This window comes from Oncorhynchus tshawytscha, linkage group LG24 (assembly GCF_018296145.1).
Source record: "Oncorhynchus tshawytscha isolate Ot180627B linkage group LG24, Otsh_v2.0, whole genome shotgun sequence".
Taxonomy (NCBI): domain Eukaryota; kingdom Metazoa; phylum Chordata; class Actinopteri; order Salmoniformes; family Salmonidae; genus Oncorhynchus; species Oncorhynchus tshawytscha.
The window spans coordinates 23635758-23663688 of record NC_056452.1 but is presented as its reverse complement, the minus strand read 5'-3'; the positions used below and the strand labels follow the sequence as shown (position 1 = coordinate 23663688).

The following is a 27931-nucleotide window of genomic DNA, read 5'->3' as shown; positions in this document are numbered from 1 at the left end:
CTAAATATTTGGTCACAAGATTCAATTTGTGTATGATTTCCTAGAAACAAGGGGTGGCTCAATTAACCCTGGCCCACTATCTCCTACTGTTACTTCACATATTTTCCACTTCCCTTGAACTTTGCAGAAAGATGTGGATTTGCAGAGAAACAAAGTGTATTCAGAAATGTATTCTGCCTCAAACATTCTCCATGACCTCTCCTCAGTCTTTCTTGAGTTAGCAGCATTGTTGCTGGACCGTGAGTTTGTGTTGTTGTCTGAGTCTCTAGTCGTTTGTAATCTTTAAAAGGTTTAGAATTTCTTTTACCACAGATACACTACATGGCCAAAAATATGTGGACACCTGCTCGTCGAAAATCTCATTCCAAAATCATGGGCATTAATATGGAGTTGGTACCCCTTTTCTGCTAAAACAGCACTCCAATCTTCTGGGAAGCATTTCCAAAAGATGTTGGAGTATTGCTGCGAGGACTTGCTTCCATTCAGCCACAAGAAAATTATTGAGGTCAGACACTGATGTTGGGTGATTAGGCCTGGCTCGCAGTCAGCGTTCCAATTCATCCCAAAGGTGTTTGATGGGGCTGAGGTCAAGGCTCTGTGCAGGCCAGTCAAGTTCTTCCACACCGATCTCGACATTTGTGTCTGGGAGTAGCTAGCAAGCTAGCCAACGTTAGCCAGTTATCTTGGGTGCTTGACTGCTGTTGTTAGGACAAAACGCTGGGATCAACCCTACTCGTCGGTCAGAGTGTCCAGTGTGCGCTATGAATGCTCCGAGAGTGAAACGCTCTGAATTTACGAACGGACAATCTGACAACGCTCCTTGATATGCCACACCTGTCAGGTGGATGGACTATCTTGGCAAATGAGAAACACTCACTAACAGGGACGTAAAACTAATTTGTGAGAAATCAGTTTGTGTGTATTGAACATTTGAGATATTTTATTTCAGCTCATGAAACCTAGACCCAACACTTTACATGTTGCGTTTATATTTTTGTTCCGTATAATCTTAACTACTGTTTTTGTCACGCCCTGACCTTAGAGCAATGTTTTATTTCTCTATTTGGTTAGGTCAGGGTGTGATTCGGGATGGGCATTCTATGTTCTCTATTTCATTGTGTTTGGCCGAGTGTGGTTCCCCAATCAGAGGCAGCTGTCTTTCATTGTCTCTGATTGGGGATCATACTTAGGCAGCCCTTTAACCCTCCTTCAGTGTGGGATCTTGTCTTTGTTTGAGTGCATGTAGTTTGCACGACGAAGCTTTTCATTCGTTGTATTGTTTTTTTTCTAGGTGGAACATTTAAATAAAAGAATGTACGACTACCACGCTGCACCTTGGTCTCCTTCCGACGACAAACGTTACAGATTCATCAATCCTACCTTGATTAAATTGAAAAGTTGACATCTCTACACGTCTTTCTCCATCTGTCTTCTCTGACATGTTGGGAGGCAGAAACACATTGTCGAAGGATAGTAATTATACAGAACTCTAACGGGGAACCGCAGAGCGACAGCTCGTCTATAAAGGTAATCAAGGCCTGAGGAAGTGATTAGGTGGCATGTTGAGAGAGAGCGAGACAGAGAGAGAGAGAGGCTCCCCAACCCCCCCAGAATGAGATTGGGGTAAAGTTTAGATGGCGAGAGGCGAAGGCCTGGGTGAACTATAGAGGACTTACAGTGGCAAGAAAAAGTATGTGAACCCTTTGGTAATTACCTGGATTACCACAGAAATTGGTCATAACATGTGATCTGATCTTCATCTAGGTCACAACAATAGACAAACACAGTCTGCTTAAACTAATAACACAAACAATTATACGTTTTCATGTCTTTATTGAACACACCGTGTAAACATTCACAGTGCAGGGTGGGAAAAGTATGTGAACCCTTGGATTTAATAACTGGTTTACCCTCCTTTGGCAGCAGTAACCTCAACCAAACATTTTTTGTAGTTGCAGATCAGACCTGCACAACGGTCAGGAGGAATTTTGGACCATTCCTCTTTACAAGACTGTTTCAGTTCAGCAATATTCTTGGTATGTCTGGTGTGAACTGCTGACAAGGTCATGCCACAGCATCTCAATCGGATTGAGGTCAGGCTCTGACTGGGCCACTCCAAAAGGCGTATTTTCATCTGTTGAAGCCATTCTTGTTGTTGATTTACTTCTGTGTTTTGGGTCATTCTCCTGTTGCATCACCCAACTTCTGTTGAGCTTCAATTGGAGGACAGAGCCTTACATTCTCCTGCAAAATGTCTTGATAAACTTGGGAATTCATTTTTCCGTTGATGATAGTAAGCTGTCCAGGCCGTGAGGCAGCAAAACAGCCAAAACCATGACGCTCCCTCCACCATACTTTACAGTTGGGATGAGGTTTTGATGTTGGTGTGCTGTGTCTTTTTTTCTCCACATAGTGTTGTGTGTTCCTTTCAAACAACTCAACTTTAGTTAAATCTGTCCACAGAATATTTTGCCAGTAGCGCTGTGGAACATCCAGGTTCTCTTTTGCGAACTTCAGATGTGCAGCAATGTTTTTTTTTGACAGCGGTGGCTTCTTACGCGGTGTCCTCCCTCAAACACCATTCTTGGCGCATCGTAGACTCGTTAACAGAGATGTTAGAATGTTCTAGAGATTTCTTTAAGTCTTTAGATGACACTCTAGGATTCTTCTTAACCTTATTGAGCATTCTGAGCTGTGCTCTTGCAGTCATCTTTGCAGGATAGCAACCGTGCTGAACTTTCCCCATTTATAGACAATTTGTCTTACCGTGGACTGATGAACATCAAAGCTTTTATAGATACTTTTGTAACCCTTTCCAGCTTTATGAATGTCAACAATTCCTAATCTTAGGTCTTATGAGATCTCTTTTGTTCCAGGTATGGTTCACATCAGGCAATGCTTTTGTGAATAGCAAACTCAAATTTTGATTGTTTTTTATAGGGCAGGGCAGCTCTAACCAACATCTCCAATCTCGTGTCATTGATTGGTCTCCGGTTTAGCCTTGTCACACCCTGATCTGTTTCACCTGTCCTTGTGATTGTCTCCACCCCCTCCAAGTGTCGGTTGTTTTGCCCAGTGTATTTATCCCTGTGTTTCCTATCTCTCTGTGCCAGTTTATCTTGTATGTTCCAAGTCAACCAGCTCTTTTTCCTGTACCTCTGCCTTTGCTATTCTCCTTTTTCTAGTCCTCCCGATTTTGACTCTCGCTTGTCCTGGACTCTGTACCCGTCCGCCTGCCTTGAGCCTGTCTGCCACTCTGTACCTCCTGGACTCTGAACTGGTTTTGACCTTTTGCCTGTCCACGACCATTCTCTTGCCTTCTCCTTTTTGGATTATTAAACATCTTAAACTCCAACCATCTGCCTCCTGTGTCTGTATCTGGGTCTCGCCTTGTGTCATAATAGAATTCATCTCCCAGTGTCTGCATCTGGGTCTCGCCTTGTGTCATGATAAGCTGACTCTTTACTCCAATTAGCTTTTAGAGAAGTGATTAGCCTAGGGGTTCACATACTTTTTCCAACCTACACTGTGAATGAAGAATGCTGTCTTCAATATAGAGAAGAAAATACAATGATGTGTGTGTTACTAGTTTAAGCAGACAGTGTTTGTCTATTCTTGGGACTTTTTATTTTATGACCAATTTATGCAGAAATCCAGGTAATTCCAAAGGGTTGACATAGGACTGTGGTGTTGATGGTATCCTCAATGAAATGATCAAATATACAGACAACAAATTCCAATTGGCTATACTAAAACTTTTTAACATCATCCCGGCTCTGGCATCTTCCCCAATATTTGGAACCAAGGACTGATCACCCCAATCCACAAAAGTGGAGACACATTTGACCCCAATAACTACCGTGGGATATGCGTCAACAGCAACCTTGGGAAAATCCTCTGCATTTTCATTAACAGCAGACTCGTATATTTCCTCAATGGAAACAATGTACTGAGAAAATTTTCAAATTGGCTTTTTACCAAATTACCGTACAACAGACCATGTATTCACCCTGCACACCCTAATTGACAACCAAACAAACAAAAACAAAGGCAAAGTCTTCTCATGCTTTGTTGATTTCAACTCAATTTGGCATGAGGGTCTGCTATACAAATTGATGGAAAGTGGTGTTGGGGGTAAAACATACGACATGAGAAAATCCATGTAAACAAACAGCAAGTGTGCGGTAAACTTGGCAAAAAAACACACATTCCTTCCCACAGGCCATCCCCCCTCCCTCTTCCTCCTCCTCTGGAACTAACACACACAAGCATGGTGTGGCACAGAGGAACTCAAAAACAACAAGATGTTCTCTCTCTCTCTCTCTCTCTCTCTCTCTCTCTCTCTCACTCAATGCATGCTGGGAGTATTTTGTAGTTGAGAGGCCGTGTGGAGGGCTCTGTCCTTACTTATTTTCTTGATTCTTCCTTGGTCTTCTCTTTCAATTTTTATTTTCTATGGTGGAAAGTTAACACACTATTATTTTAGCGGTACTCACTGTTTTTTTTTCAAAGTTAGGGAGGAAATTTGTTTTTGTTTCAGTTGCATTGAAAGTGGTTAATATTGTGTCCATTCGATCACAATTCCCACAATAAAAGGAAACTAAGTGAGAAAATTCCAGGAAGTTGAGTGAAGATCAATCTCGTGCTTCTCTGCACAGGCTGATATTTATGGACATGGGCAGAGGGGAAACATTGGTTGGGGGGGAGGGGGCAACTGGGTGGGTGCAACTGAATATTAGGAAGGTGTTCTTAATGTTTTGTACACTCAGTGTAGAGCCACTCACATACACCTTTAGCCTACCAGCTAATGTTATACTGTCAACACTTTGTATCAGGCTGTTTCTTATCACCCTACTGAGTATAGGTCTCCGACACCTTGCAAGTGAGGTGGAAAATTAAAGTGCAAGGGCTTATAGCGAAATGCGAGAAACCAGATTTGTCCTAACACCTGGAATATCTTAGCACGTATTAAGTCCAAGGTGTTTCATTTCCGGAGTGACTGTGAGGGCGCTCTATGGAAACAGAGTAGAACAGCACATTCATAATAGTTGCCCAGAGGTGTGTGGGGGCTTTTTACAGATAGGATCTGAGAACGGTAGACCCCCCCCAAAAAAAACAACACCAGTCAAACGTATGCCATTTTCCCGGAACAAATGCATACATTTGGAGAGTTAATGCCTGTAAATGCAGTAAATCTCTCATCCCTCTATCCAGCTCGACCCCTCCTCTCTCCCACGGAAGGTTTTGCTTTTTAAGTTGGACTATTTTCTCACTTTGTTCTCATTTCAAGGACGCACGCACAACATTCTTTCCATTTCCACTTTGAAGCCTGCTGTTGGACCTTGAAGTCATAGCTTTTGGTTTCAGGAGGGATGGGTGGGTGGGGGTGGGGGGTTTAGGGGTAGCTTGTGGGTGAGGGTGGGGGGTGGGGGGGGTTAGGGGTAGCTTGTGGGTGGGGGTGGGGGGTTAGGGGTAGCTTGTGGGTGGGGGTTAGGGGTAGCTTGTGTGTGGGGGTTAGGGGTAGCTTGTGGGTGGGGGTGGGGGGGGTTAGGGGTAGCTTGTGGGTGGGGGTGGGGGAGGTTAGGGCTAGCTTGTGGGTGGGGGTTAGGGGTAGCTTGTGGGTGGGGGTTAGGGGTAGCTTGTGGTGGGGGTGGGGGGTTAGGGGTAGCTTGTGGGTGGGGGTGGGGGGTTAGGGGTAGCTTGTGGGTGGGGGTTAGGGGTAGCTTGTGGGTGGGGTTTAGGGGTAGCTTGTGGGTGGGGGTGTATGTAATTGGTGTCTTTGTAGATGGCTAGCGAGCAACTCATCAGAAGGAATACAATGTGGGAATCTGTGCAACCTTCCTCGCCTCCCTCTTTCTATCCCTCTAGCTCTCTCTCTCTCTCTCTCCCTTGCTTTGAGTTTTCATTTGTAGAACTTACTTATTCCACTGCTGTGTTATGGTACCACGTCATGCTAACTCAAACCCACGTATGTACAGCATACTGTCTTCTGTCAGATATAACACCTGTTCAAATTAATGTATTTATTCATTTATTTATCCTGTATGTTGGCTAAGAACATACTCTCGTTTACAGCAGCAACCTGGAAAAGACTTACGGCGGCGAGGAGAGGGGATGAGTGAGCCAATTTTAACCACACACCATTACCATTTTTCTACAACACTGCTACTGAGTAGGCCTTCCAGTCTCTTCTTACACTTCAGTTAGAGAACATTGCCTTTTCGGATCACAACGACCAACTATCCAACGCTCCTTTTCAGATCTCTCCAGAGCCCCCTCTCTCTCTCTCTCTCCTCCAAACACCTCCTAAAACACAACACTGACCATACAAAATCCCGCCAGCATCTACTGTTCTCTTTTGTTCTGTAGTAACGCATGGAATCAAAACAAATCCCTCGGAGCTGTGGCGCCACAGCGAGGCAACAACAACATGGTAAACAGCGAGCGGAGAGAGAGGCCAACTTCCCCCTCAGATCACATCCCTCCGAGCCCCAGTGGACAATAAACACTTGTTTTATTAGGATTTTCGCCAGGCTCAGTGGGAGAATAAATGATAAGAATAGAATGACTTTTCCTGTCATGCCCGCAATTATTCTGTTAGCCCACAAATTGGTTATTGTTATTATGGCTGGGATGGATGGCAGCGCCAAGCGTGTGGTGAGTGACTCAGTCGTTAGCTAAATGATCAAGGCTTCAGAGGACTGGAAGCCTTTTGAAAACACACCGCTTATTCAGATCTTGCCTGCTGGATCACATCTAAATCCTATCTAATTCTCCTGATTCTGGTTCCAATCCTACTTTTTTTAAAGGGAGATCGGAGAAATCTTGTTTTTATGATAGAGGAGACGAAGGTACAGATCAGGAGATCGATAGAGAGGGACAGAAAGTGCGTAGGCAGTTGGCCGAGCCAAGGCTTAAAACCTTGTCGCCAAGGGGGCGATTCTGGAGCAGGAGTGTTATTACACCAGACTCTGGCACCTAGTCCTGGTTCGGATAGTGAGTTCTCTTGTACCTCTCCTGAGAAGGCTTGTCCGTTGAGCAGGTGTTCAGAGCCCTGTCCATCCTCGCTCCCGAAGTGCAGCCGGATCTCCTCCAGGCGGTGGCTGTACGTCATTGGTCCACCGGAGATGTTCACCAGGTGCTCCTTGTCCATTCGCAGTGAGACGTGGCGACCCGTGTTGTACATGGTCCCGCCCACCTGAGGACAGAAACAAGAAAGAAGGATCAGATTCAGTATTCGATTAATAAACTAAGTTTGAACATCACATTGTAAAGGACCCTCATGACAAGTCTGTAGGGGAAGCTGCTAACAGAGAAGTTCAGAAGGGTAACAGTGATTTGCCCCCAAATACTTGAACCAACAACCTTGTGGTTCCATTTCTTGTACTGTATGTGCTTTACTGCTGTCTCAGAGACAGGCCTGTTATGGGAACAATGTCTTCTCATTGTTCCCATAACACAACAACTCAATCTAATCTACAGCATTCACAGGCACTTCTGTGATTCGCCGAGGAACAATCTCAATGCCTGTAAGTGCTAAGTATGAGAGACAATGTTATCTGCAATAGCAACACTTCAAAACACAAAAGAAATGTGGAATGAGAGTGGAGGAGGTCGATAACAACACAGAACACAAGAAGAGTACACCTTCAAAGACCGCGGCAGTCGGAATCAGCTCAAAATCCATTGGATCAGAGGCTTTAAGGGGAAATGCTGTGAATACCGATCTTTATCAGTGGATGTGTTTAGTTATTTATATTCAGGAGTAGTTTCAAAGTGGACCGTTGGTATTCCAGGCACGGTTCCATGAGAGCTTCCACAGTTCTTATCTTCTGTTTTCTCTCTCCTCTGCTTTCTCCTACACACTAGAAAAACAATGGTTCTAACTAGCACCAGAAAGTTATTTGGCTTGTAACCATAGCGGAACCCCTTTTGGGGCTACATAGAACCTATTTTGGAAGGTTCTATAAAGAACCATGCTATAAAGAACCCGTTCGTAATGTTATATAAGGAACCATTAAAAAAAAAAGGTTCTATATAGCACCAACAAAGGGTTCTGCTGAATCTGAACGGTTCTTTATAGATCCTTCTGTAATACAGGGTTAATTGTTCTTGTCAGCCATATTATAGTGTTAAAATTCCATTGGTGTTATGGTTGTGTTAATTGACGTTGGATCTAGTCAGCTACCTCTAGAACAGCTGAGAGTCCCCGAAGCAAAAACAACTAACAGACTTACTGTTCCCAATTGGCACAAGGCCATACATGAGTCTTCCACAAAACACCATGACTGGATATAGTCCTATATGACATTCAATAACCCAACACATTAGACCAACTGGAATGACACTCTCACTCGGTGAGAGTGCACAAAAAGAGCTGTGAACAAACCACGCCCCACTATATTCTAATGAGCCTCCGCCCCTAGATTTTTATGAGCACTAAAAGAGGAAAGAACCCTTTACTGAACTCTAAAGAGCCATTGAAGGGCTCAAAGGTTTCTTTGACCCAATATGGGTTTACATAGTGCCTGGACGAAACATCTTTTTCTCTGTGTGTACACCCTCTATACCTTCTCTTTTACCACTTGGTTTCTAAATTATGTTCCCCCTCCAAATTCAACGAGAAAGAAGTCTGCCTAGACATCATAAATATTTGAGAGAAAATCAATGATTTGAAAGTGGATAGAAAGAGTGTGAGGTAGAGAGAAAGAGAACGAAGGTGAAGGGGGCGTTGGATCGAGAGCCAACAGCAAAACAAGGTAGTGCTGTCGAATGTGAGGCAGCACTTTGGAGTTCCGCTAATCTGTCCCGGTTACCTCAGGGCTGTCGGCAGTACCCCTGAAAAGGCTGCGATACCTCAGCAGCCCTTGAGGCAACTCACCTACTCAGCTCACCATTATGCACGAGGCCAAGGCTGAGGTGAATGTGTTATTGGGTGGCTTTTTCAATTCATAAATAATCACTGTGGTAATGAGCGACGTGGAGGGCAAATAGGATGATGGAATGATGCAGCAATGCAAAGACTACACACCTGGATTACACACCTGGATTACTCACCTGGATTAAACACCTGGATTACACACCTGGATTACACACCATGATTACACACCTGGGTTACACACCTGGATTACACACCTGGGTTACACACCTGGATTACACACCTGGATTACACACCTGGATTACACACCTGGATTACACACCTGGATTACTCACCTGGATTAAACACCTGGATTACACACCTGGATTACACACCTGGATTACACACCTGGATTACACACCTGGATTAAACACCTGGATTACACACCTGGATTACACACCTGGATTACACACCTGGAAGATAATTATGTTGTTTACGACATTGTACGGCGGGAGGGGATTGAATACTCAATAGCCAGAAGGTTTGCCTCCTCACACCGCATCCAATGTTACGCTTCTATCTAGTACACTGTATTCACACACGGTCCAGTACACTGCACAATAACACGTTTCTTTCCCATCCAATATCTGTTCCTGTCGTTGAGTGACCATCGTAGGGTAAATGGCTAAAGGCAGCAGGGTAAAAAGGCGAGGCTAGTGTAGTGTGTATTGTGTAGTGTGTAGTGTGTATTGTGCTGGGCGAGGAGGGAGAAGTGAGACAGATATGGATATCTGTCTCATAGTGATGCGTTGATAGGAGGAGGATGAGAAACTCTCTACACACTGATTTAAGGTCAGTGTTGCATTTATCCCTCTATGGTAATGGTTATGATTTGGGGAGAAAACTGATCCTAGATCTGTGTCTAAAGGGTACTTACGGTGATATGGAATTGAAGTCCAGCTAAAGATAGCCAAACCAACTCTTCTACCATTAAAAGTAAATACATGAATATGACAGCAACATTGTGGATTGTTGCTAACTTCTACAGCTTTTCCAACATCCCATACAGCAATGTGTTTTGTGAATTATGCCAGGATAAAACATGGCACAGGCATCGTCAACAGAATCCACTGAGCTAGTCCATTGCACATCTCACGCAGCCGCGGCGTCATTTGAATTAATTAATTAAAAATCACATGAGTACATGCTTTGCTGCACTTTCATTTCTTAACTTGACAATTTTATGTATGACTTCCTGCATCGCTCTGACAACAGATCTAATCGCCACGGGAACCAGCCTGTTTATGCTTGCTCAGCTTTGAAGAAGGAGAAGAGCTTCTATTTCATTTTATTATAATAATAATAACACTTCAGCCAAGTTCTTCTCAATAAAGAGAGCGACTGTCTGGGCAGGGGGGGCGAGTAGAGAGGAGGAAGATCACTCTCGCAGGGATGGAGAGAGAGAGATACAGAGAGAGACACACACACACAGTGAGAGGGAGAGCGATAGATAGAAGTAAAATGTATACTGTTTGCTGATGATCTGGTGCTTCTATCCCCAACCAAGGAGGGCCGACAGCAGCACCTAGATATTCTGCACAGATTCTGTCAGACCTGGGCCCTGCCAGTAAATCTCAGTAAGACAAAAACATTTTTTTCCAGTCACCAGGACCACAAACACAAATTCCATCTAGACACCGTTGCCCTAGAACACACAAAAACTATACCTACCAGGGCCTAAACATCAGCGCCACAGGTAACTTCCACAAAGCTGTGAAAGAGCTGAGAGACAAGGCTAGAAGGGCCTTATACGCCATCAAAAGGAACATAAAATTAAGATCTGGATAAAAATATTGAATCAGTTATAGAACCCATTTCCCTTTATGGTTGTGAGGTCTGGGGTCCGCTTACCAACCAAGGATTCACAAAATGGGACAAACACCAAATTGAGACTCTGCATGCAGAATTCGGCAAAAATATCCTCTGTGTACAACGTAAAACACCAAATAATGCATGCAGAGCAGAATTAGGCCGATACCCACTAATTATTAAAATCAGACCTTCCATAACGAAGCCATCACCTACAGAGAGATGAATCTGGAGAAGTCTCCTAAGCAAGCTGGTCCTGGGGCTCTGTTCACAAACCCAAACACAACCCACAGACCCTCAAGACCGCAACACAATTAGACCCAAACAAATCTTGAGAAAAAATAATAATAATTACTGGACACATTGGAAAGAATTATAAAAAAACAGAGCAAACTAAAATGTTATTTGGCCCTAAACAAAGAGTACACAGTGGCAGAATACCTGACCACCGTGACTGACCCAAACTTAAGGAAAGCTTTGACTATGTACAGAATGAGCATAGCCTTGCTATTGAGAAAGGCTGCCATAGACAGACAAGGCCCTCAAGAGAAGACAGGCTAAGTGCTCACTGCCCACAAAATGAGGTGGAAACTGAGCTGCACTTCCTAACCTCTTGCCAAATGTATGACCATATTAGAGACTCATATTTCCCTCAGATTACACAGATACACATAGAATTCGAAAAAACAAACCCAATTTTGATAAACTTCCATATCTATTGGGTGAAATATCACAGTGTGCCATCACAGCAGCAAGATTTGTGACTTGTTGCCACAAGAAAAGGGCAACCAGTGAAGAACAAACACCACTGTAAATACAACCCATATTAATGGTTATTTATTTTCCCTTTTGTACTTGAACTATTTGCACATAATATGACATTTGTAATGCCTCTATTCTTTTGGAACTTTTGTAAGTGTAATGTTTACTGTTAATTTGTATTGTTTATTTCACTTTTGTTTATTATCTAGTTCACTTGCTTTGGCAATATTAACATATGTTTCCCATGCCAATAAAGCCCTTAAATTGAAATTGAAATAAATAAAATAAATTGAGAGAGAGATGGGAGAGACGGGAGTCTTCGTCAGACCATTTCCAAAAGGATCCACAGTGAAAGTGTCAATTGCAAAGTTCCTCAAAAAGGTCAAACTATTATTTCGCCCCAGCTTCATCTCTCCTTCACTTACTCAACATCGCTTGATTTGTTCAATCAGAAAACCTAACATGCTTTCGTTTAGTGGTGTTTTCTACAGAACAGCGGGAGACTCTAAAGCCAATTAAGCTGTGTTGGTACTCCTGTAACAGATAAAGACGATCACAAGGCTATATTGTAGTAGAGGTCATAATTCCGACAAGGTAAACAAGTCATAAAGGAGATTACTTTATGTGTGTCTAGGGACCTAATACTGTATTACCAGCATATTACCATCAGTCACAATATGGAATAATATGAAAAGCCAGCATTACAGTAATGAGAAAACAGAACAGTCTACTAAACACACAGATCAATATGTGAAATAGAAAGCAGATGATCCTATATGTCTAACATTATGATTACCAGACAATTCCATATGTTGTATCATGATGAACATAACAGTACACTAATGTTGCTGGTGTATGTATGAAGGTGACTGGGATGTTTCGAATATTAAATCCTACATTAATGCCTCATTTACATAATCGTCGTTTATCAGACACTCTTATCCAAAGCGACTTACAATAATTGCATGATGGTATAAGGATTCATATAGTTTTTCATGTAAAACACATGTCAAGTGCATCATTAGGAAAAATGCATATAGGAAAAAAATGAACGTTCCCACTGGGCAGAAACATCATCAATTCAACGTTTATTCCACGTTGGTTCAAAGTAATTGCATTGGAATGACATGGGAACAATGTTCATTCAACCAGTGTGTGACCAGTGGGTTGAGAGGTTTCCGCTGGGGACTGGAGAAGCTTTTGTTTCCCGTGGTGAGAGCTGCATCAAGGTAAAAACAGAACACGTCGGATTAAATGACAAGATTTGAGATGTATTTATGGAGAGCGAGAAAAGCTCAAGGGTTAAAACAACAAAGACAATCCCATGACTGAAACTTAAGTCGATCTCAGATTGATTGTCTGGAGCCTTAATTAGTTAGTTAGTTAACCTCTTAGTTAACTTAGTTAACCTCCCCGATCATGTAAGAAAATCAGGACCATTGTGCTTTTAGGGAAAGAGTATAATTTTGTACATGTGTTAAACTACAAGTTTGTCCTCTTGCTTAGTGGGTCTGGGGTCCTCCCTGGGATAATTGTTATGTAGAAGGACTGAGAAGCTCAGTTTTGGTGACTTTTTAAAAGGACATTCTACTCCAAAATATCTGAAAATAAAATGATGCCGAAACCATCTAAAATATAATTTTCACTTCCAGAAATGGGCCCAGAGGGTTTGTCCATCTGCATTTACCCCATTTGACATCCTGACTGTTATTATTATTAATAAATATGTATATGTAAATAATTATTCATTGTTATTCACTCATAAATTCGTTTTTTTTTTCAAATGTATATTACAAAGTTTGGAGGATGTTTGAATGTAAACCTAATGTACGTTTTATGATACACAGAAAGTGTTTTTTAAACAGAATAAAAAGTACTCTGAAATACCCGAAGTGGTTCTTCAATCTATATATTGGTGTTTAATGGAGAGTGTTGTATAGTCCTACCACTATGACCCGTCGGGAAAGCATGCAGTTCATTCTAATTATTATAGCTATTATGGATAAGAGCGATATTATTTATATTTGTCAAATGGCAGCAAAGCATCGATCATCACGTCACCAGAATAAAACCCTCGATATTTATTGAAAGGAGCATCAAGCTCACTTTTACCGCCCTGTGAAGTTCAATGCAATTTATTGCATCTGTAGCCTAATAAAATGCATGCTTTCCCAAGTAGTGGGATGACCAAACAACATATCATCGCGCGACTCCAAGTCTACTTCGATATGATGGTTATTATATCAATATTTGCGCATAAAGGTATCTCCACCGCCATGTCTCGCATAGTTAATTTTACCGACACAAAAAGATCCCATCATGTCGAATGAACAAATTGTCTGTTAGCATTTATAAAATTGTAGCAGCATTTCATGTTTCCATCAGCCCGGTCGTGCCTTTTTTCATGCATCAGGTAATTCATCCACATGACATGTCTGGATGGAAACGTGGTTAGTGATTAATTAAATACCATGCAGCGTCGTGGATAGCAGAGAAGAGACAGGGATGAATCCTCTGATTTCTCAAATGAGTTTCCAACACCCACCAAAAAAAAAAAAACGTCCCTCAGAGCAACAAAGTGGTGCCTGGGAACGACACAGACTGATGACAAAGGCCTCTGATCCCTTTAAAGCCCTGTTACAACATGTCCAAATGAAATGTGTCTGAATGAAAAAGAATAGAACCAGTGAGAATACGTTATGAGAGGAGAAAAGCATTAGGACGTTTTTTTAAGCACGTCTTTAAAGAACCATGCTATGATTGAGACCATTTTCCAAGCCATTTTACTATATGTGTGAGTACATAAACCATAGTAGACATAGATGCAGTGCTCCCTCCAATAATAAATGCTATCGCTTTTCTTAACCATTAAAACGACCGTTAAGCCCAATGAGAGAACTGAACAGCAATACTTAGACACAGCTTCCGTTTAGAATTAGGATTTCAATAAGGTTGAACCACAACACAATGCAGTGGCTAATGCTCAGTGGCATGACTAATCTGTGTACCACTTGTACTCACTGATACAGGGCCTGAACACTTCCCAAAACCCAGAGAGTAGTATACTCTTCGTAGAGTCATTCTGAAAATGGTTGGCTGCTGAAAAAAAGTGTTTGTAAAGGCAGCTCCGAAAGGGCTTTAACGAGGCAAGTCAGTTAAGAACAAATTCATATTTACAATGGCGGCCTACTCCGGCGAAACCCGGACGACGCTGGGACCATTGTGTGCCGCCTGATGGGACTCCCAGTCACGGCCAGAGGTGATGCAGCCTGGAATCTTGCAGTGGTTCTCTAATCTGAATATTGTTGTTTTAAAGGGATTGTTTTATGTAAAACACAGCATCAGACTGTCTGTCAATCAGACTGTCTGTTAACCAATCAAATGGTTAAGAAATGCAAATGATTTATAGCCTAAATATGGATTGATGGGCGTGTCTATAATATGTTTGGAGGAAATACACATTCATATTTTTCTATGTTTTATTTAGACAGAGGCAATACAGTGTCATGCTTGTTGTAAAACCTCTGGTTCCTGTTGGTGGACTGTGCACTGTTTTCCACAATGCCCGACAAAATGGGTTAAACTGGCAAATGAACAGACACATAAGTTAATAAAAATATTCCAGAAGAAGGGACCTAATTCTGAACTAGACAGGATTCAAAACATAATAATAGTGTTTAGAAGCATTAGAGAGAGGATATTACACCTAAAGAGAAGGGACCTAATTCTGAACTAGACAGGATTCAAAACATAATAATAGTGTTCAGAATATTTTCCGGTAGTGCTCCCTGTCCTAGTGTTTGGCATTGTCTTTATCCCACAGTGGTTTTCATGTGGAGCAGTTTTGGGAACAGGCTCCCCTGCCAACGTTTAGGATTACATTTCCTCTTCATACTAAAACTTCTATATATTTTTTCTAACACTTGTGGATAACAAGCTTATTATGATGAGGAGAGAGATGATACAATAATTGTAATGAGGGACAGGGAAGATGGTAGCACCTCACTGTCTGTCATTGTCTCATCTAATCTCTCTCACTCTCATTCTTCCTGCTCTCTCCTCATCTTCTTTCTCTCTCTTCCCTCATCTTCTCTCTCTCTCTCTCTTCATCTTCTTTCTCTCTCCCCTCATCTTCTTTCTCTCTCTCATTCTTCCTGCTCTCTCCTCATCTTCTTTCTCTCTCTCCCCTCATCTTCTTTCTCTCTCTCTCCTCTTCTTTCTCTCTCTCATTCTTCCTGCTCTCTCCCCATCTTCTTTCTCTCTCTCTCCTCATCTTCTTTCTCTCCCTCTCCTCAACTTTTTTCTCTCTCTCTCCTCATCTTCTTTCTCTCCCTCTCCTCATCCTCTCTCTCTCTCTGACATCTCAAAGTGGTTAACTCAAGATCCGTATCTGACTCAGTGTTCCCTGTCCTCCCACCTTCCTTCACACCTCTTCCCTACCTAATGGCACCACCGTCATCTCACCTCAGCCTCTTGAGGCTCCAGGTCATGATTCAGACCCTCCTCCTGACTTTTGTCATCACTGTCTTTGTCAGCCTGCTAAGAGATGGCACACAGCACTCAGACGACCAGCATGGTTGATATGCTGTCTGTACCGCTGTTTGAAATCAAATATGGAAGCCGGGGACATAAGAACAAGACAGGGAGATTGTACATTATCCTATAGTCTCACTTCAAAACAGTGGATTATAATAATGTACTGGACAGCGGAGTTCAGTTCTATTCCGAACTACAGACAGTCAGACTCAGTTCTTCTGAGTCAATGAGGAAGGTTATAGAGGAAGGTTATAAAGTGAAACAAATAAAGACGTTTCTAGAATGATGCACTCTAAAAGAAGTGCTGAGATGTTCTTCCTACATCTTGCTTACAGTACCCCAGGGGCATGAAAAGACAAAGGAAGCAAGTAGCTTTGATGAATATGGCAGGTACCATGCTGGATAAATATTTGATGCTATTGATGGAGATGGGCTTGTGTGTTCAGAATGAGAGTAGTGGATGAAGCCAGCCACAATGCAATGGCTTCAAGCACAAAGCCACAGCGCCATAGCTGGGTCTTTGTATGTTGGACTAACATCAACCAACACATGAGATGTGAATCAGAAAAGGAAAGGAAGAGCAGCTAGTATGCAGTCTTGACCACTGTAGTTTGAAGTGATTAGCGGTGTTGTTGGCTAACTCCTCTGAACAATAGTGTCCTGACGAGAGAGCACATTTTCCATGCCAGGCGAAATCATGCCTCATTAGCTCATTGTTATGGATGTATCCAAACAAACGCCACTAGAAAACAGCTTCAACAAATGCAAATGCAGCTACTTTGCTGTTATTCTGGCTTTTTGACGTGACCGTAAATGAGCCGTAGTCAGCTAGCTAGCAAGCAAGGGATAAGAACGTTACCAGCCAATATGACAATATAATATTTAGAACGAACGACTGGGTCATCCATAGATACAGAAGAAAAAGACTGAATGACTGGCAACCGAACCAATAGAACGAATGACCAGCCGGCTTGGGTAGCATCCCTAGATTTGTCTTGGGACTATATCTTGTGGAAGGATGAAATAGTATGAATAAATTCATCAAAATAAAGTTTTTAATGAAAATATGCAATCATTATTTGAATATGTTGGTAACCCGTTGTATAAAAGTGATAAGAGCAATAACACCCATGCCAATATATCATCCAAACACCGGCTTCTCGGGCATGGTCACTTAAAGAGAATATTAACCTGAGTCTAGGATTAAGGTGGTCATACACAATACAATGAGCTTCTCGGTCATGGTCACTTAAAGGGAATATTAACCTGAGTCTAGGATTAAGGTGGTCATATACAATACAATGAGCTTCTCGGGCATGGTCACTTAAAGGGAATATTAACCTGAGTCTAGGATTAAGGTGGTCATATACAATACAATGAGCTTCTCGGGCATGGTCACTTAAAGGGAATATTAACCTGAGTCTAGGATTAAGGTGGTCATATACAATACAATGAGCTTCTCGGGCATGGTCACTTAAAGGGAATATTAACCTGAGTCTATGATTAAGGTGGTCATATACAATACAATGAGCTTCTCGGGCATGGTCACTTAAAGGGAATATTAACCTGAGTCTAGGATTAAGGTGGTCATATACAATACAATGAGCTTCTCGGGCATGGTCACTTAAAGGGAATATTAACCTGAGTCTATGATTAAGGTGGTCATATACAATACAATGAGCTAAAGCCAATGCATAGAATAGACTGATATGTTTCATAATTTTTTGCATTTTGGTTTTCTTTCAACATTATTCTGAAACTATGAAGCTGGGTATGCATTCGAATTAGTATGGTGTGGACTCTGACTAAACTTGTGGCTTGTCTAACCTTTCCTGATGAATCTAAATATATGTAATTTAGGAGTCATTTACAATACTGTCACCTGTAATCAGTGAGATATGACAGAGAGATGGCCATCAGCTAGACTAGACAGGACACTGCATTTATGACACTAATAACAGTGTTACAGAAACAAGAACATATGAGTGTGCGTGTGTGCGTGTGTGTGTGTGTGTGTGTGTGTGTTGGCTGAGTGACAGTTTGTAGGTGCCTTGTCAAATAAAATCTGAAATCAAATCAAATGTTATTTATCACAAGCGCTGAATTCAACAGGTATTACCTTGAAATGCTTGCTTAAACAGTAAGAAACATTTCTAGAATAAAAAAAGGAAATAGTAAGAGATTAAGTAAGAGATTAAGCACATATTTACTGCTAAATGTATTTAGACTTGCCATAACAAAGGGGTTGAATACTTATTGACTCAAGACATTGCAGCTTTTCATTTATATTACATTTGTAAAAAGAAAAAGAAAAACAACATCACTTTGACATTATGGGGTATTGTGTGTAGGCCAGTGACACAGTCATCCAGAACAACTGGTGCTTACATGCGTGGTTCGGTGTTGCTTGCCTCCAAGCAAGCATAGAAGGCATTTAGCTCATCTTTTAGGCTCGTGTCACGTCGCAGCTCGCGGCTGGGTGACAGTTTGCAAGTCTTGCCACATTCGACGAGTGTCAGAGCCGGAGGGAGTAACAGGATTTCTCATAAGCGTCCGGATTAGTGTTCCGCGGATGTTGCCTGTAATCCATTGCTTCTGGTTGGGATATGTATGTACTTTGGGCACGATGTCATCGATGCACAGTGACTGATGTGGTAAACTCCTCAATGCCATCGGATGAATCCCGAACATATTCCATTCTGTGCTGGTGAAACAGTCCTGTAGCTTAGCATCTGCTTCATCGGACCACTTCAGTATCACTGGTACTTCCTGTTTGAGTTTTTGCTTATAAGCATTAATCAGGAGGATAGCGTTATGGTCAGATTTTCCAAATGGAAGATGAGGGAGAACATTTATGCGTCTCTGTGTGTGGAGTAAAGGTAACCTAGAGTTTTTTCACCTCTAGTTGCACAGGTGACATGCTGGTACACATGAGGTAGGATACATTTTCCTGCATTAAAATCACAGGCCAATAGGAACGCAATTACACGGGTGAGCATTTTCTTGTTTGCTTATGGCCCTATACAGCTCGTTGAGTGTGTATTAGTGCCATCATCGGTTTGTTGTGGTAAATAAACATCTATGAAAAATATAGATGAAAACTCTCCTGGTAAATAGTATGGTCTGCAGCTTATCATGAGGTATTCTAACTCAGGCGAGCAGAACCTCGAGACCTCCTTAATGTTAGAGATTGCGCACCAGCTGCTGTATTACTACGACCAGGCGGTGCCAGGGAGATGGTAGCGCCACGTTGCCAGGGTTTGTGTGTGTCATGGAGATGGCATTGCCACCAGGGCACCATAGAGTCTGGCACTGTGGAACCCATTCCCAACGACCATCTGTTCCTGCTTTGTGACATACACACACACACACACACACACACACACACACACACACACACACACACACACACACACACACACACACACACACACACACACACACACACACACACACACCATTCTATTAAGATTCAGTAGGAGTGTGGGGCTGTGGGAGTGGTGTGGGGACTACTCATCATTGTGAGACGGGAGCAGCAGGGCAGGTGTAGGAGACGGTGTGAGAGACACAACCCAGCACAGGGATGCAGTATTGTACAATAACCTGTCTGGCAAAAACAAGTCACCCTTTGTAATATACCGCAGAGAGAATCCCCCAAATTAGTATTCCTCAAGTCTTGTTGGCTTAGAGGTGTGAGTGTGTGTGTGTGTGTGTGTGTGTATGTGTGTGTGTGTGTGAGCGCGAGTCTACTTCAGTATATCTTAACAGCTAACAAAATAAATCCTAAAATAACCACAGTCTAAGTGGAAATACAAGGTAACTAATTAAAAAAACACTTCTGTGTACTCCATGAAAAGACAAGCCTCCACAGTGTGTGTAGGGGTGTGACTGATAAACACAGCTAAATGATTCTGCCAACACCTTGTCGAAGACAGCAAACTCATTAGAGCTTAATCCTGAGAGCTCAGTCAACATGTAATCACTACTCACTACACAACAACATAATGGTTCTAAATAGCACCAGATAGGGGTTCTTTGGCTTCTAACTATAGCGGAACACATTTTCTTATGATTCTTTATAGAGCCTTTATGGAGAAAGATTGTTTATTTAACCATTCTCAATCTGAAAGGTTTTTTATAGGACTTTTTGAAGAAACCATACCGGGTTCTTAATTCTGGTCAACCATATTATATTGTTAAATTCCATAGGTGTTATTATTGTATTAACAAGTTGAATCTAGTGAACTACCTCTGGAACATCTGGGGCTCCCTGAGGAGGGAAATGAGAACCACTGACTGATTTAGTCAACCATTCTCAATTGACATAAGGCCAAATGTCACAATCCATAGTCATATATAATACATAATACAAGGGCATAACACAACGTATCAGATCAACTGGATGACACTAACTCACGGCTGCCCAAAAAGAGCTGTGCGCAAACCACGCCCCCCCCCGAATGTTCTGATGAGCCGCCTCCCCTACATTTTAATTATCACTAAAAGAGCAAATGATCCGTTGGGGAACTGTAAAGAACCATTGAAGAGCTCAAAATGTTATTTGAGTCAGTATGGTTACCACATAGAACCGTCAGCCTTCCCAAAGAACCCTTGTGTACACAACAACAACAACAACAACAACAACAACAACGTTTTCTCTCGTAGCCCGAGTCTGGCTAACTTCAGTATATGAAAAAGTCTTCATTAAAGTAGTAGATAGGAGATGACAACTTCCTGGGTTCAGGGCCTCCATTATCAATGCGTTGGCACAAACCTGAGCGTAAATCATGTGTGGGAACATTTCCACGTGAAGTGTGATATTTATCAATATGAACAATTGCTTGGGAGTGTGCTTACAACCATGGCACAGCCATTACTATGCCTACGTACAGTACCAAGTGGATAAGGGAACTGCTTGTCAAGCATAGGATGGGGAAAATATATGTTGAAAAAGGTGTGAAATTGTAAGAGTAAAAGTGAAATACTTGTTCTATTTCCATTGTGAATTCATGCAACTTCTCTTAACGTGCTTTATAATATGACCAAATCAGTGCATTTGTTACGCTAACACTCCATTTAATGTACAGTCATTTGTTAAATTAGTCGTACACGTGAAACCGAGATAATGGGAAATCCAATGGGAGATGGCTGATCTTGTTCTGTTGGAAGATTTGGCACACGCTGCATTTCCCATAGAGACGGGTGGGACTTTTTCTGCAGAAAGTACTGATTGGCTCATCAGTTATCATTTCCCAAAAACCAATGTTATAGGATTTTTGCAAAGATTTAAGACCTACTCTAAAAAGTCATTCTGGCTTTTTGGCAACGGGAGCTTGCCGATCAGCATTTCACAGCCCTCCGTGAGACAATGTTTTGGATGAAATCCTCAGCTAAACGAACAGTATCACATACAATTTCCATACACCATCGCATAACAGGTTGAAGTCAAAAGGGGGTTTCTTTGCCATGATGCCATCAATGTATTCCCAAATACGAACGGAGCAACAAACGGCACCAAATCACCATCAAATCATCAAAACAATTTAAACTATGTGAACAGGAAGGGTTTCCACACTTAATGTGCAGGTGGTAGGTGACGTGATGCGCAAAAGATGCTGCTGAATGTGGTGGCAAGGAGGCCCGACTCCTTCACTCCGCAGAACAGAAATGTTGGCCTGTACGGCTACAGGAGGGAGCTGTTGAAGATAGATAGTTTATTGGTGAGTGCTGCCTACTCATTTGAAGTATATTTGTCATTGCTAAAGCAGCTTGAGTTGTTCTAATGGTCACCACATTTTTACTGGTCAAGCCACAACTGAGCGAGCCAAATAAACACTTTTGGTTGAACTCAATCGCTGACACTAGCATTTCTATTTCAGTCTCGGAAATCTTTTTTTCCCCCCCGTTGCTTTTTTGGGTAGCCCATTGTATTTCATGGTCCGGCATTGTATATTTCCCACAGGTTTTTAAAAGAATGATTTTGACAATATACGGTTAATTATAGCCAAGGTTGTGCACGAGCACTGAGGCTGAGAACAATTGGTATTTACTTATGTTTGGCGTGCGGATGATGCTCGAAGGTTTGTTTGATAAATCACACGTTTTCTATGCGTACAACCATTCTATATTCCTTTCGTAAAAAATCGTTTTCCACGCGATATTGATAAATGAGGCTCCTGGAGCTTGGTTTATTAACCTGGTGTCTGGTGAGGAGAGGATCGACCCCCAGGGAAGAGAATGAAGGGGAAAGCCAGGCAAGCATATATACCTGTATCTCTCTCTCTGCATCTCTCTCTCTATATATATCTTTCTCTTTCTTTCTTTCTCTCTCTCTCTCTCTCTCTCTCTCTCTCTCTCTCTCTCTCTCACTCTCTCTCTTTCTCACACGTACACCGATCACAGGAAGCTGTTATATGTATGAAGGTTCTGTCCAGTATAAACTTAGGCTATAAAATAAAATAATGTAAAGTTAAAAACTCTATTTGATATTGTATACTACTCTGAGGTTACAAGGCCTCGCTTCATGCTACATACTGACATAGCCGAAGCACTAGATGTGAGCACTGTTAGGGTTTGAACAAACAGACAAACAGAGAAGCAAAGTAGGATAACCATAACTTTGCTTTGAGCAAAAAAACAATGGGCAAAGTTCAGGGGCGTTTCACAGCTCAACTGTCCCACAGCGTGAAAACACACGAATCAAAGACAAAGACAAAGACAAAGACAAAGACAAAGACAAAGACATTTACCAGGTCAGAAAACAAGAACAAAAAAGAGAATGTGGAGGAATAAACTTTGTTCCAAGATAGAGAAGAGGAGAGAGAGGAGAAGAGACATTCTAACATTTCACAAGCAATAAAGCTGTTACCCCAGCTAGATAGGCAGGGGCATTGGAATTCCAACATCAGGTATTTGTCTCCTTCACTCTGTTGTATAAAGAGGACACTGTTAGGATGTGAATAGACAGAAGCACTGAAAAACACAGCGTAGACGATTGTTTTTTACACCTTTTTGTTTAGCTCAACTGTCCAAAAGCGCGAAAGAACACACTAATATGTTTACCAGGGCAGAAAACAAGAAAGAACAGAGAGTGAGGAGATACTGTATAAAGAGAGGAGAGAAAAGGAGAAACCTTCTAGCGTTGTAGAGTCAATAAAGTGTTTACTATTGCTAACCAGGCAGGGAACTCTCCAAGATGTTATACACCAAGATGTTGAACTGCAAGACATTCTACTACTGTTTTACTTCTCCACTCATTATGACAATTGAAGAAGAAAGAAAAACATGATCTCTCTCTATAAGATTTTTGGCTCCTTTTCTATGTTGTTTAAATAAAACGATGTGATGCAACCATGTACAAACCTGCACGCTCACGCAGGCTCACTTTCCAATATAAAAAAGTGTTCTAATTTTCGAATTGTACATTTTATTTTTCACATGCGCCTACTTACGAGCCCTTAACCGACAATGCAGTGTAAAAAGGAGAGTTGAGAGAATATTAACTAAATAAAAGTAAAGTAAAAAAAGATTTTGAAAAAAAGAAAGAAAAGAAAAAAGGCACACAATAAAATAATGAGTCAATGTACAGGATTCAGGTTAGTTGATTTGTAAAGGTAGGTAAAGTCACTATGTATAGATCATAAACAGCAAGTAGCGGCAGTGTAAAAACAAGGGGGGGGTCAATGCAAATTCAAATTCCTCTGTAATTCATTAGTAACATCCCTGACCAGCAGACACAGGTTTTTATCTCAGGATCAAACAGATGATTAAACATACCCACAGAAAACTCCCTGGTGTCAAATTAACACTGAAAGTGTGGACCTGTATAGACACTGAACTGTGTTGAATTAACACACTGCTTTATATTTCTCATATTTCAATCTGCCCAACCCTGGCAGTCATTCTGAATGCAGGTTGCAGGTGATTAAACATTTCTACGTTTTGTCCATTGTCTATTTGGTTCCACACTTTTAGTGTTACTTTAAATGTACAGTTTTTCTCAATTGCTAAAAACCTAAAACCCATTGGCTGAACAAAGTTCTCAGTTGCCTGGACTCATTTATCTAATTATGCAGTCTGTTGTCAACACCTTAAACCATTTCACATGGTAACACACAATTTGCAGATCTCACTTAGACTTTTCAGCAAAACTCTAAACACATTCTCATTCTCAAAACACATTCTGCACTCTAATGCACATGTCATCCATACTGGTAAACACAAGTGGTAACAATCAAATACAAATAGAGAACATATGTCATTGATTGAACACAACCAGTCAAAATTGATTTAACCTGTTTCAAATGATGAGACACAACCAATATAAGCCAGTTCAGAGATCAAACAGGTTGTTGAAGGTGGGAAGGAGAAAGTCTGAGAATGGATAGAAGAAACAATGTGAGAGGACGAGGACGAGTGCGTATGCGGGGTGGGCGACGAGGAGGAAGAGGAGGACGAAGAGGAATACAAAGAGTGGAAGTATCTGATGAAATTTGAGCAACAGTTATAGACCATGTTCTTGTCCATGGACTGACAGAGGGAAGCAGGACTTAGAGTGCAACCCAATTTGAGCTGATTTTCTGTGTCCACCATAGTAAGGACATTCAGAGAAGAGAACAGGTACAGTATACTACTGTATTTTTGTAATTGCAAATTTACTGTACTACACTATATGCAGCTGTTTCAATAGACATGTGTAAAGTTAATCACTGTATGTATTGTACTGCATGAATATGTTTTGTAACTGCACAACTACTTTTTGTAGAATTGCAAGGCTGCCACATGCAGGTGGAAGAACAGCTATATTCACTCAGGAGCAAGAGGCCGTTATAGTTGGCATGGTCCTTCAAGATAATGCAATACGACTCAGAGAAATCCAGGAACGAGTGACACAAGACAACACACACTTCCAGGGAATCGACGGTGTGAGCATTTCCACTATTGACCGTGTCCTCCATCGTAACAGGATAAGAATGAAACGAGGAAACAGGGTACCTTTTGAGCGCAACTCAACTGCGAGCTCAGTGTGTGCAAGTAAGTGTACATTCAGAAACATTTACTGTAATCCAGATTGTCTACAGTACTAACACATACTATGTGAATGTCAATACTCTTCAGTACATACAATGTATGTGAATGAGAAGCCTAATTGTACTCTACAGTATAGCACTGTCTCTGTACGACTTACAAAATCCTACATACAATATATTGTATTGCTACACAGACAATTTTTGACTTGGAATCCTTGGACAGACCCCATGAGTTCATCTTTGTCGATGAAGCAGGCTTCAATCTAACAAAGAGGAGAAGGAGAGGCCGAAACATGATTGGACAGCGGGCCATTGTTGAAGTCCCTGGTCAACGAGGTGGCAATGTCACAATCTGTGCTGCTATCAGCAACCATGGTGTTCTACATCACCATGTTACACTCGGGCCCTATAACACCCAGCACCTTCTAAGATTTATTGCCAATCTAAGAGATATTTTATTTGAGCAGCAGGTTCAAGAGCAGCAGGGTCAAGAGCTAAATGAGAATCCCATTCCCACCTATGTGATAGTGTGGGACAATGTCAGTTTCCACCGAGGTGCTCAGGTAAGGGAATGGTTTAACATCAATGGGCAGTTTATGAACCTGTACCTCCCTCCATACTCGCCTTTCCTGAATCCGATTGAGGAGTTTTTCTCCTCTTGGAGATGGAAAGTGTATGATAGACAACCCTACACCAGAGTAAATCTGCTGCAAGCCATGGATTTAGCCTGTGGTGATATGGGTGAGGAATCATGTCAGGGCTGGATACGGCACACAAGAGGCTTCTTCCCCTGTTGCCTCAGGAGGGACAATATTGCTTGTGATGTCGACAAAGTGCTCTGGCCTGACCCAGCCCAAAGACAAGAAGAAGGACATTGATCACGTTTACTCCTTTGATTTTTGTCCTTTTTAGTATTGTATACTGTAGTACAGTGCATTGTAGGCTGTATACTGTACAATGGACACATTGTATGGCCCTGAACATTGTGCTTTCCATTTATTAACAGTACTGACTGCTCAATAGATTTTGACTGGTTGCAGGTTCATATCAACAAAGAACAAGAATTACAGTATCACAGAGACAAAGGACAAGTTTGTGAGATGCAGGGTACAGTACTGTAAAAATAGGGCTACAAGGAGGAGGAAGAACAAAAAACAAAATTGCAAAGAGCAAAGCAGAGTAGTAATTTCTGATCAATTTTGAGCTACTATGACAGAACATGTTTTCATTCATCAAAAGACAATGACGGAAAAATATGATTTTTTTTTAGATTAAAAATGTACTTCTCCTGAGAATTGTATGTTTTAAACAATGTGTTTTCTATTTTTCGGTGTATTGTTTACTGACTGCTTGAGAGTGTATATCATTTTGATCACTTTGTTTATGATTTGAGAGCAGGGTTTGATTTTGAACACAGGTAAAACTGTTTTGAGGCGAATGTTTCATTTTGCGAGAGTGGTCAAATAATGCTTGAAGATGAGGTTTTGTGTTTAATGTTTTCAGGAAATGGAGCAAGGTTTCAGAAATTGTGTTTTAGCAAATTGAGAAAATCTGTAATACTGGAGAATTTGCTGTGCATCTATAATTCCCACTGTCTCTGGACACACACCATTGGACTTGGCCTCTGATAGCAATTCCTTTTCAACACAGTCTCTGCTGTAGTAACACATTCTAGCCTCTTTCATACCTGGCACTGACATGGGTCCTGAGTCCTGATTTTGTCCACATTCTGATTGTGCCCACATTGTCAGAAATGTGTCAATACACATGATATTAAAATGTGTCTCTTATCTGACCACTGTGTCCTCATTGTGACCAGATTTGCAGATCCCTCCCTATATGCACATTTTTTCACAGCTATTCTTTCAAAACAATATTTATTTATTTTTAGACACATATTGATGGCATAAGTCAATGGTGCCACCTGTCAGTGATTTTAGAGAGCGGAATAACCTGGCCAGTAAAAGGTTTTACTGGCCAGGTCTGTTTACACTAAGATATCCAGACACAATGCATGCCTGACTACCTCCGGAGGTGGTCAGGACGATCTGATCACAAACAGATTACAATATGTCTTTTAATCATCTACACCTGTCTAAAAATATGGTCCCAATCAGGGATAAGATGAGGACAAATAAGGCATGTTAACACCAGGTATTAACAGAGTTTCTGTTACCTTTTACCTTGTGTGACTCACCATGCCAGAAACTGTGATTAATGTTGAGCTAAACACTATAGAAACCAAAGACAGTGGTCACCAGCAACCCTGGTTCCAGATAGCTACCCAATGTGCAGGCTTTTGTTCCAGACCAGCAGTAACAAATCTCATTTTATTCTGGTCTACTGTTCATCAACGCTTTGATTGGTAGAATCCTGGTTGCCAGACATTGTTCTGCGCTAGCGAACTCCTTCATCGTTGCCATGGCAAACAAAATGAAACAGTTGGCTAATATAACGACCATTGGTGGAAGAAGGTGAGGACCAAGGTGCAGCAGGTGGGAACAGGCTACCTAAGTATGGTTCTCAATCAGAGACAATGATTGACAGCTGCCTCTGATTGGGAACCATACCAGGCCAAACACATAGAAATACAACACACAGAACAAAACATATAATGAAAAACATAGAATGCCCACCCCAACTCTTGCCCTGACCAAACCAAAATAGAGACATAATAAAGGAACTAAGGTCAGGACGTGACAGTAACCCCCCCCAAAGGTGCGGACTCTGGCCGCAAAACCTGAACCTATAGGGGAGTGTCTGGGTGGGCATTTCACCGCGGTGGCGGATCTGGTGCAGGACGTAGACCCCACTCCACCTTAGTGTTGGCCCACTTAGGTGGCGCCTCTGGAGTGGCGACCCACGGACAGGAAGGAGA

At 41.7% G+C, this 27931-nt stretch overlaps 1 protein-coding gene across 1 annotated transcript in view; it reads right to left on the bottom strand.

Annotated features, from left to right (window-relative positions):
- LOC112223387 (carbonic anhydrase-related protein 10-like) overlaps positions 1 to 27931 on the bottom strand; it is a 263879-nt gene that overhangs the window by 15983 nt on the left and 219965 nt on the right. The window contains exon 3 of the mRNA XM_042305232.1: positions 7013 to 7198. Coding sequence (XP_042161166.1) covers positions 7013 to 7198 — 186 coding nt within the window. The remainder of the gene's footprint in view (positions 1 to 7012; positions 7199 to 27931) is intronic.